The 12,292-nt window shown below is 35.4% G+C and overlaps 1 protein-coding gene across 3 annotated transcripts in view; it reads right to left on the bottom strand.

The window, feature by feature from the left end:
- The window catches only part of RB1CC1 (RB1 inducible coiled-coil 1), a 79,038-nt gene that overhangs the window by 39,501 nt on the left and 27,245 nt on the right, over positions 1-12,292 (bottom strand). For all 3 annotated transcript variants that reach the window (XM_064442725.1, XM_064442726.1, XM_064442727.1), the window contains 3 exons: positions 9,837-10,039; positions 8,575-9,007; positions 4,533-4,703 (listed from right to left, as the gene is read on the bottom strand). In XM_064442725.1, the coding sequence (XP_064298795.1) occupies positions 4,533-4,703; positions 8,575-9,007; positions 9,837-10,039 (807 nt within the window). The remainder of the gene's footprint in view (positions 1-4,532; positions 4,704-8,574; positions 9,008-9,836; positions 10,040-12,292) is intronic.

The raw sequence follows: 12,292 nt of genomic DNA, 5'->3' as shown, positions 1-12,292 counted from the left end.
AAACGGCAGTATAGGCATGAGAGCACATAGATTTGAACTAGCCAAGAATACTTTCAGATCCAAGATTAACAGATGTTTATAAACATTAGGACAATCAGATTCTATACAACTTTGGAATGGAATAGAGAATTCAAGAAAATAATTGCTTTTAAATAGCAGCTCAGTAAGATTTTCAAATGAATCACATGGCACGTAGCCTGAAGTTACACAAAACTGGATGCAGTAAGCTAGAAAATACCTTCCAGCTTTACTCTCAGTTCCAAAAGGCTATTTATAAATTTTAGTATCTTTTGTCATTTCTGTATCTGTGGACCCATCTTTAAAATAAAATTTAAACTAAAATTACCCTAGTATACAAAGCAGACAGAAAAATCTCAGCATACTAGAAAAAGGCCAGTTAAGAACTGCAGTAAACTGAGAAAAAAGGGCAGGGGGAGAACCTCAATAAATTGTGGAGAAACCCAAGATCTAAATAATCAATTTTTCTTACAAGTCCTTGCGTTTCTAGCCCTGATCAGATGACAGGATTCATGATGTGAGCATCATAGTCAAACTAAGATGGGCCCTGAAAAAACAGGTATGACACCTTTATGGATTTTTCCCAATGACTATTTCCAAATAAAAGAACAATAAAAAATATTTTAAAACATTTTAGACTGAAGTTCAAACAACAGGGAAGGCAGTCAGTGATGTAATAAGCAGCTGAGAAGACCCTGAATCACTATAAACCTAAGGTTTTCTTTGATGTAACAAGAAGCAGGAGGAAAATAAAAAAAAAAAAACAGAATATGGTAGTGACAAAATCTTTTTCCCAACACCTTTAAGTTAAAGACAACAAGCTTAAAATCAGGAAGGCAATCTGCCAACTAGATTTTTTGACTATTTAACAGAGCTAACAGTAACACTTCTATGAACCTAATTGATGGAAGAGCATTTGGATGCAACAAAATGTTTTGAAAAGCTACACTAATAGGGAAATTAAAAAAAAACACACAAGAAAATGTTGAAAAGGATAAGCTATTGGGCAGAATCACACTGCTCAAATTTTCTAGAGGCATACTCTTATTACATAATGCCACCTATTGACCACAATTCTGTATGCTTATGTTATAAATCCCAGCTTCCACAGAGAAAAATAGTTTTTCAATGTAACAAAACAGCTTTCCATATTAGATGTTAGGGGCTAGAGATCAACTACTCAGCTACACAATTCAGGATGTAATTTTTGTTTATAAAAGGCTGCTTAATAGTTAATTGAAAAGGCTGACTGGAAGCAAAATAACTCTTAAGGCAGGTCCAGGAACAAGCATATTAACTAAGAAATGAGTCCTTCTAAAAGCAGATGACTCTGTTCCATGGTATAAGGTTGGTTTTAATTTTAATAATGAAACTAAGGTTGGAGTAGAAAGTCAACTCAAATTCTGGATACATCATCAGCTTTTTCCAGCCTGGGGAAACTAAGCCTCCATCTTCCAATACAAATACTGCCGATGGGATTACCATTGAGACGTTCCTCATCCTTGTTCTATAAAGTACCTCCACTTAATTTTGTTATGAAGAGAAACAGTTCACTGCTGGAAGTTTGATGTAAAGGAAAATAGTATGAGGTTTTTTTTTCAGATAACACCAAATATTAATAGTTATTACATAAATTGTGAACGCCACCTTTAAAAATACACAAGCCCTCATCTATATTTTTCAATATAACTAAAGCCTTGCAATTTTCCTCTTAGATTTTTATGCAGACTATCATTTGAATTTTTTCCAAACAGTATCCAAACAACTGCTAGAACTGTTATGAAAATAATTCCTACGGCTCAAGGAATAAAAACATCTGGTAATACACTTAATCACTTGTTTAACCACAAATATTCAATTAATTGAAGCTTCAAAAAAACAACTAAAAAAACCCAAAGACACCATCACTTTCTATCTGACTGTTCTTAAAATCTCCTATATCATAAGTAAAGGATAGTCAATAGATAAAAAGAAAAGGCAAAGATAAAGATCTGAAAGTTCAAATCTCTGACAAGTCTTCAGGTACAGATTCAAAAGGTACAGATTCAAAACTTACAGTGACATTTAAATAAAGTGGCAAAGTTTCCAACTGACTTTTAGGCATATCACTCAAAAGTGGGACTGGTAAACTTGAGGTAGGCTCTTCATTCAAGTAAAGAGGGAAAACATAGCTAAAACTACCACTCACAGCACTGGGTGACCAAGTACAGGGGTAGAAGAGTAGCTTTTCCATCATGCTAAATTCCTTTGGATTTAGCACTGGCCTGTGATATAAACACTGTGCGACTGAGATTTAGCACAAACTTTCTTCTACACTTACTGAAATTATCTGAAGACGGGTTCCACTTTTAAACAGTGCTGCCAGAAGTACTCATAGCACCCACCTTCATGTACCAGCCACAGGATGGAGCAGGAAGCCTAGGTCCTATGCAACTGTCAACCCAGCTTTCCTCAAAAGGGTGCTCTAACCACCCCAAGATAGGGAGGCAACATTGTTCACTTACTCCTACTAATGCTATACCAATGCCCAAGCAGAAATGAGAAACTCATGCCTCTCTTCACATCAGATAATGACCACATACAGTTTTTAATATACTTTCAGTTGCAAAGAAGGCCTTAAAGGACAATCTTAGGGATAAAGTTAACTGAAGCTCTTCACAGCAACTGTATTTAATAAAAAAGCCTTGATATGGTACTGTAATGTTTTAAGAAAAAAATAAGCTATATATCTTACATTTAAAATATTCTTTAATCAAATTTCTTATCACTTCAAATGTGCAAAGTGTGCAGGCACACTACTCCATCTCTTCACTACAAGCTTGGTGATCAACCATTATCCACATTACCTCCGTCCTGGTCCTGTATTGTTGAGTGACAAGTTACCAAGGACTCAGTATTTCCCTTCAAAATTAAATTTAACCTACTTATCTCTTATTCCAGATCTCCAGCTGAAAGTCCTGATTTTCTAGCTATTTTTCAATTCTAGATCACTAGGATAACAGAAAAACCCTCCACAACTCAAACCTGAAGGTCCCCAACTTCTAACTCCTGAAGTATACACTGCAGCAGGGTCATAACTCCCCTTTTCAGCTCATAAAAATAAAACATGCCCCCTCAAGAAAAGCTAACTGCATGGAGTGGTATGTGAGCTAAATAACATTACCAAGGGAGAGGATAAAAGGACAGTGGTGCAGCTCACCAACCATCTGGCTGTATTTGTTTGACACCGGAACCAGCCTAAGGTTAGAAGGCAACAACATATTAAGAACAAACCAATGAATTAGTTGGTGTGACAGGAAGTGTTCAGGACATGCCACCTGGGCATGATGCCAACTTCATGCCTCATTTTCCCTTTCCATTATTGAGGTTTTTTCCATTTCTGTCTTCCATTTAATGAGAGACTGGAACTAGCAAAGATCAATTCACAGCATCCTGGTCTCTAACATATGAGCAACTGCAAACTACACACTGTCTTTAACAGTCTACCATTGGCAAAAAGTTGTCTGCTCTTAAACACAGCTGTAAACCAGGTGGAATTTAGACAGAGTTGACAAAGATGTACAGGCAGACACTAAGATAATATTTAAGTCAGATATTTTCCTTAAGCTCAGAGTACTCATTAAAAACATCCATTTTCAAATAAGCTTTAAAATAAATATCTACAGCGTTTATAACTGTTAGACAACCTCATCAGACTCTATTTTTATTAGCAGGTTTCTACTATTGTGCAAAGTCTTACACTAAACACAGCACAACCTGTCCGTAAACAATTCACTAGGTTTAATGAGATACACCTTAAAAGGTAGTTTAACTTTTTAAAATGTTATCATTTTCTAAGTGATTCTTACTCATCCAGAAGAAACTTAATTTCTAAAATAAAAATAAACTAGATGTAGTCTATTCCAAAAACAATACCGCATACTGATGTATCTCAGAAGCCAGCAAGTTTACACTGGTGCTTTTATGAGAATGCCAATTAGCTGAATTGGAATTAAATATGTTTTTCCAAATTATAGCCAAGTGAATGTTGACCGAGTACTTTAGCTACAAAAATAAGCAGCTTGATACAGAGTTGACCAAGTTGCAATGAACTACAGCTATGCATGTTCCTAGTGCATTAAGTCTAGGATATCCTAAGTAAGACATTTTTATTTTATAGAGTAACTTTTTCTCCAATATAGATGAAACAACATAAATATAAGCCCTACATTTAAGTTCTTGGGCTGTCCACCACCCACTGCTGCATTTTCAACTAGTTTGATGTTTTAAAAATGTATTTAAATTAATGTGGTAGTTGGAGTTATGAGTTGAAAACATGGCCACAAGATGTAAAAGCTACCAATGTTTAAGTGTCAAATTATTATGAATATAGCACCTTTTTGAGCCTCTCCAGTGTGATAAGTTGAAAACTCTGCTGCACTAAGGTATGCAATTGTTTCATTGTAATCTTTAACAGCATACACATATCAAAAAACTACCATCTTCCAACATTACACAACACAAATGTCTATTACCTGAGCAAGTTCTTTTTGTTCATTCACCAGTCTGCTGCAGCTTGCTATCATCTGGTCCAATGCATAGAGCCTATCCTCAAGGCCTTTGATAGCCTTCATGTTCTGATTATCTAGTTTGGCGATAGTTTGTCGACATTCTGCCAGAAAGGGCTGGATGATCCTTGGATCAAGCTGGAGAGAAGGGGAAAAATAAATTAAAAAAATGTTTGTTGGCAGTTGACATATTGAAAGGTGACGTGAACTAGCTACGTGAGTTTTTATAACTTTTTATTTTGGTTTTTTGTTTGATTTTTTAACCTAATACATGCCTACATCTGTCATCTGTTTCAGAATTCTGAGTTAATGAATATGCGGATTTTGTAGCACAGCATGAATTTCTATCAAGTATTCGAACCAGACCATCACAGAAATCAGGATCCTTACAAGGAGAAGGGGCATTAGTTGAGAGGACAATGCAGGGTGTGAAGGGAAGAGGCAGTTTAAAGCTTGTGGACACAGACTACCCTGGAAAAGAATCCATACAGCTACAATCAAAACAAGTGATGAATGTGATTTAGTGGAACATGCAGTAGGAAGGGTGATGGGAAAAATCTGCAACGCCCATTAGCCTTTTCCCACTAAATGAATGTTTTCATTGATTCCTTAGACATGCAGATCAGTTCTAAGTAAATGGAAAACAAGCTATGGAGAAATAATACATCTGTAATACTCTTTGCTCATGTTTTTCCTAATAAAACCACCATACTCCTTCACAGGCCGTTATCCAGAAAAAAGTGTTTGAAACATCTAGAGGCTACCAATGTCCACAGATATTATGGGTGGCTCTTCAAGTTTCACTACAGGAGTAGTGAAATAAATTACAGTATTTCCTTAGATTTAAAATCAACAGCTTATGTCGGACAGAGTTTAGTCTAAACCTGAAATATATTAGTTAGGAACATAGTAAGAGTCATTAGGTGTTAGCAGAACATGAACAAATTTTCCCAAATTTATCCAAAGTGGTTATGGTATGCCATCTATTATATGAGAATCTAGTGAAAAGGACACTATCCTGTGAGGTATATTAGCTGTCACAAGCACTGGCTTCTTTCGTCAACATGCAGGGTTTATGCCACTTACAGAGCACACAAATTAACCCTCAAAAAAGCAGCCACTTATGACTCAATATTAACATAAATAAAAATACTACTTTCCCCATAGTCTATAATTTCACTGTATAAAAGCTTTCACACACAGCACTTTTTCATTCTGGAAACACCCCTCTGGGGTATAGACACAGCAATCTGAAGAGGAAAAGCATTACAAATTAAGGAGCAACTATAAAGAACAGGTCCTTCATTCTCTTCAAACAAACAAAAATCCCCACAAGGGGAAGTACTAAAACCTGGTAATTAGCCCAGAACTTTTCAGAATAAATAATTAATGCTATTTTTAATGTGACAACACACATTTAAGTTCTTTGAAAACAGCAATGACTAATTTTTAGTATGTTATGAATGGTCTTATGAATCTTGGTCCTTCTCAAGTGAGTTGTCCATCTTCAGAAACCAGTAATCAAAATAGTCTCTGAGATTAAACCAGACTGTTTTCATAGCATCTTCATTGCCATCCTGTTCAGGATGACTCCCCTGGGGCATCCTGAACAACTCTACTGCAGCATCCAGAACATTTTCTTAACAGACAAAATACTAAACAACAATATGGTGCGTTTTCTTTTTACCTTCATAAACTAATTGTGTTTTATCTCTTTTTATAAAGGAAGCCTATTCCTCTCACTCCACCCTGTAATTTATTTCCTCCATACTTTTTTTTTTAAACCCATCTTTGACCTAATTGCATACTGCTCACTGATAGATAATATTGCTCTCCTCATCTTTACAAGTCTCTGCCTCTTCCAGCCTTTTAGTTAAGCGGCTATGACAGCACTTAACAGAAACATCTGGTTAGCCCCTACTTACCCACTGCTTTTACTGCAGCCTAGGTTTCTGCAATTGGAAGTGTCATTTTGTAGAAACACCTAGAGGCTAGAAGAACCAGATATCTAGCAGCACACTGTGCAACTCACAAGTTCTGCCAATATCAAAGGTATAAAGCTCATAGTCTGATGCTTTACACTCTGAATTCAGAGTTTCAAATAAGAATTGCAATCACAAACCATCTGTATGGTTCATATTTCCAAGAAGGAAAGGGCATGGGGAGAATGCAGGGGAAAAAAAATTAATGCCATTTTATTCTAGCCTGCTATGTTAAAGTGTCATCTCAAGGAAATATTAAAAGAACAATTGTGTTGCAAGATATTTATTTAGTTTTTTTTTTTCCTTTTCAGCTACAGGCCAATTCTACTTTCAAGCTAATTCTAAATCAATGGTAGGCAGAGATTCCATCTTTTGTCTGTGCTGCTATCAAAATAAGAGTAAATTAATGCTTTCCTACGGAAAACTAGGAACTATCACATTACTTCAAAGCTTTGGGTTTTTTGGGAACCAGAATAGATCAAGATTGATCAATCACAGTTGTTCTGGTGGTGGCCAGGATAGTCTGACTAAAGTGTTTTCCCTACCTGCCAATTCTGCTTATGTCTTCAGTTTTGCAGAAGCAATCACATTTTTCCCCTACAAAAATCAGCTTAAGTTACAAAATCATTACAACAGCTGAAACAAAGGAGTTCTGTCTATTCTTAGGTAAGGCAAGGACAGAAAAGCACAGTTATAAGGCAGCTCTCTAGAACATATTATGTATGTAAGATAAGACTAGAAGCTGATCAGAAAAGGTGCAATAAGTATTTAACTGAAGCAGTTATTTTTGGATCTTTAGTATCACTAATTTATTTGGAAGCAACTCTTTAACATCTGTCTCAAACTGTTGATTTTTAAGAGACATTATATTTGTGCCCTATTATGTACAAAGTGAGTTTATTCTCTCCCAACCTAATTACTGGGTTTTGTTACTCTTCTTTTGAAGAAGTAGGAAGCATCTTGTGTTACTGGACAAACAGGACACAGGATTGTCTCAGACTTCAGCAATTAGGAAGTATTTTACGCACAAAATTGAATATTGCTAAAGAAAAAAACTTGTAAAGTCCAATCTTTCTCTTTAGTCTTTTCTGTACTAGTAAAATTTTGAGCTGTCTAAATCTCAAGCATACCTTAATATTAAGCCAACTACTCCAACTACTTTTAAGACAGAATTGAAAAATCAACGTACAGAACTGACCACATCATGTTCCCTACAACAGATGGGGTTCAGACTGAGACAGTCTTCCAGTCCTACCTTACGAAATACAGTGTCAAAGACAATTGAAATTGTTATTTGTTCAAGGCATATTGAGCTGCAATGGTATAAAATTATACATATGCAAACAAGGCTAGGCAATGTAAGAAATATAAGATACAGTGAAAGCAAAGAAAGAAGGAATTCTCTAGGCAAAAGGGCTTTAGAAGGTTATAATCCTCGCTGGTTAAAATAATCATTGAAAAGTAAAGAAAGTGAGCAATGTTTTATTCAGCAGAAATACAAACTGACATGCTGGGTTCTTCTGAGCACATCTGTATCCGCTAATAAAGGATGCATATATACAGTGTGTAAATTTATCACTATTAACCACATTAATTTGTCCTATATTTTAATAAAGGCTTTGGTATTTTTAACACAAAGAATATCAACCCTGGTCCAGGAAAATCTTTACTTTCACTGTAAACATAATTTCTATGAAAAAGGCAAAGAAAGAATAGAAGTCACTTTGCTTATATGCTACAAGAAGCTATTGGCTTCCCAACAGGAATAGCTATTTAAGGAACAAGCAAGATAACAAGCATTCACTTTTAAATTATACATCTTCCTAAAGGTCTAATTCTTAACACTTCAGAACCCTTAAAATACTTCTCAACCCCCACCCCAGTCTCTGCTTTGGTATTCATTCAGAAAGTTATCTGAGAAACAATTTACAAAAAGGTGAGTCACTGCAAGAGCATCGGCATCTGGAAAATAAACAGCAACATTCAATGCGATATGATTTGACTTTTAAAAAAAATTGTTAACTTACCCTGCTCATAGAATCAAAACATTTTCTGACCAGCGATTCAACATCATTAGGTCTATCTTGAACATTTATCCAGTCTAACAAAGACACATTGAAGGAAGGCTGATCATCATCTTTCAATTCTACTGATGTCTCACTGTCCTGGACAGTAGTGTTTTGACCAGATTCCTTATCTTTTACGTTTTCAGGATCTGCACTTTCCAAAGCTGAATGTTCAACTGACTTGCAAAATGAGGCTAACATTGATTTATTGTTCGCTTTAGATACATCAGAATAAAGCACCAATTCAGCAGATTTCCCATCCTCAGTTTCTTCACTTTCTGCCCCTCCATGCTCAGCTGAAGAATCCAGTCTTCCTAAACACTCTCTGTAACTATGTCTCGTTAGGCACTCCAGCAGTGGTATCTTGGCCATGATAGAAACAGCAGAACCCAAGCTTTTTAAAAAGGGTGAAAAGAAAAAAAACCATCAGTATCTAGAAGCCAACGTGACATAAAAACTTAGATACAAACCACCCATAAAGTACTAATTTTAGAATTGAAGTAGATTTCAAAACGAATTTGGTAATAACCCTTTCAAAATACTGTGTTCAGTATCAACGTCATGAAAAGACTGCTGAAGTAGTTGTTTTGTTTTAAAATAAAACATATTTATGCCTTATTTAAGTATCCAACATCCACTTACATTCTATCAGGCAAAGCACTCAGAAATACCATAATGTCCAGAAAGATATAAAAGATTTTCCTTGAAGTAACATCGAGAGTTTACAGATTACAATTATACACACACACATATATGTGTGTATATATATATACACACACACATGCGCACACACCCCCCGCAAAGGTGCTTGTGTCATGACTTACTACTTTCAACATAGATCACCATTCTTAATGTCTACTCAAGTGTATTAAAAAACAATTCAAGAGTGAAAATATGTATTTAAAAACATTGATTAATGTCTAGATTTATTATCTGGCTATTCCTAGTACAAATTTGGAAGGACTCCAGCACTTAAACAGCTGTTCATTAACAAGCATATCTTCCACATAATTCAATACACGTTTTTGTGTGCTGATGAATACAAGAAAAAAAAAAAGACAGTTAAAAAGTTACTAGCTTAGAACAGAAAGAATGTTCTCCTTGACACAAACAAATACATGCTGGATTAATAAGAACTAGCACCAGACATACAAGATTAAAAAAAAAAAGTTTAACATATAGTAACATTGGAGATTGAGGCTGAATTTTAACAGCAAACCTACTGTGTAAGTTTCAACTTGATATCATCTATGGACTGCAAATAGCTTGAATATACATTTTCAAACTTGAAAAGTAGCTTTTGGTAAGAATATGTACAATCTTCCAAGTTGGCCATTATGGCAGCCCAGCCTTGATGCTGAAGATGTTCATCATGTACAAGGCCTTCACAAAAGGAGCAAAGCTTCTTGGCAACCTCATACATTTCCTGAGGGGGGGGGAAAAAATCCAACAAAATGCAAATCACTTCAGGTTATTACTGTGGTAACTATATAAAACATTAAAGTGAGACGTAACATAAAAAGTGTTAAATTTAGATAGCTAAAAAGTTGTACATCTTAAAACTTCATCAATTATAACAAAATTTCCTTTATTGTTAAATTAAAAGAAAATTAATTAGATAAAATTGTATAGATGATTTACTGAGAAATACCTTCAAGACAGGCAGGTGAAAGTTGCAGTTCAAAAGAAACCTTATAAAATTAAATACTGCTAATATAAAGTATTCAGTGCACACACATAAATAATAATGCTCGTACTAATCTGATAGAAGGAGCTGGCAAACAAGGTCCATTAAGGAGAAAACTACTGATGAGCCAAGCAGAAGCTTCAGAACAAGACAATGAATTGCAGGATCAGTCAGCAGAAGCGCAGGTGCATCAGATGCAAGAGGAGATGCATGAGGAAATCAGCAGGGCAGATAATTAATTGAAGTCTTCCATTGATTAATAAACCAGATGCAACATGATGAGAAGCAGTGCAGAGCGTCCACAAAACTCTAAAACACACCCCAAAACTTGGTATATGCAAACCGATGTGGAAGGTTTTCTGTTAAAAGAACTGGATGACACAGAGGCATTTTACTGCCATAAGAAGGTGAGAATTTAACTACCACCCAACTTGGCTGAGTTAAAACAGACACCTACATATGGCAAGTACCATATCTTACTAAAAGTGCACTAAAAGCAATGCCTATTATATTAAATTCCAAAATTTTAACTACTAGTAGAAGAGTAACTATTTTAAAGTTCACCAACTTAAAAGTCTGTCCCTTTCAAAGTGCCTACTACTCAAACACTAAAATAAGAAAGTAAAACAAGAGTCATGAATAAATTCCTCAGCTCAATACTTTATTGATAACATACTACATGGAAAATAATCTCCTGAGCATACTTGTATGTTGGGTTTTAACTTCTACCTACCCTCCAAGAAAGAAAGCCTTATGACTGTTTGCAGGTTGAGCGTACTGTTCAACTAGGACTTAACACAACTTCCCTCAGCTATAGTACATGTGAGAAAACCATACATGGAGAAACAAGTTATACAAATACAGTGAGAAAAGTGTTAAAAACCCAACACATCGGTGTATTTCAGAATGCATTTGCTGCTGAACACATGGTTAGCAGAACATATGCATACAGAAAAAAATTCAGAGCCCAACAACACTTATCTTCCTGAAATAAATCACAGAACTGCAGAGCATTTTATACAAACATTTCAGAATTAATATTGACAAAACCTGAAAGTTATTAATACCCTCCCTTTTTTTAAAGAAGTCCAAGCCTTGTCTCAAGCAGCATAAGAAAATTCCACTGTCCTTCAAATTGCTGGTATCTACGCTGTGAGTACATGAACAATGTTTATCCATGATTTATCCATGCAACTTTAAGCAAATCAAAATCTATTTCAAACTTCTATCACTTTGTAGTAAAGATGCTATTTGTCTTCTTGTTTTTCAAACTTTGGTCACTTTCTGTGCACATGAGAATAAGACTTTCTGGTTTGAAAAAAAAACAGTTATTTGCTGCATGAGCTCTCACTTGCTAAGTCAAAATCAACTGATAACGCAACTGGGATGGCATCCAGATAGTGACGAAATCTGCAAGTCATTTTCTTCAGACTATCTCCAGCTTGTCTATACAATTTAAATTCACATAAGCTGACTAATGCAATACTGACAACTTGTATACAAAGTGAATTTAAGAAAATAATAAACTGTTCAAGTTACTTAAAGGCAAACTCCACAGCATTTAAAAAAAAGCAGAATTACTGCTTACTCATTTATCATATTAAGAACCGAAAGAACAGCCTGTTTTACCCTAAGGTATACTAAAAAATACACCAAAAATATGAAGCTGAAAAGGTAACTGGTTGTCCCCACTGTGTTCTACTATGTGTCCTGGGAATGTACACCAGGATTTTACTGTCAACTCACAAACTCTATTCTCTTCCCAAAGTCAACCTTCCTCCAAACTACTCGCAATAATTCCAGAGCATATGCAGAACCACACATCAGTCTGAAGACTAAAACAATATAAGCATCTACAAAATCAAAACTGATCACAAAGTCTTTTTATGCAGTTCCTTCAAGTGACTATCACAGTTTACTGGAGAAAGTAGAGACCGGACTTCTCCCACTTTCAAACTTAGATGTTTCTTTAAAAGCCCTGGGTAGAGGCTT

This window comes from Phalacrocorax carbo, chromosome 2 (assembly GCF_963921805.1).
Source record: "Phalacrocorax carbo chromosome 2, bPhaCar2.1, whole genome shotgun sequence".
Classification (NCBI taxonomy): domain Eukaryota; kingdom Metazoa; phylum Chordata; class Aves; order Suliformes; family Phalacrocoracidae; genus Phalacrocorax; species Phalacrocorax carbo.
Note: the sequence above shows the minus strand (reverse complement) of the source record. Positions and strands in the feature narration are given on the sequence as shown.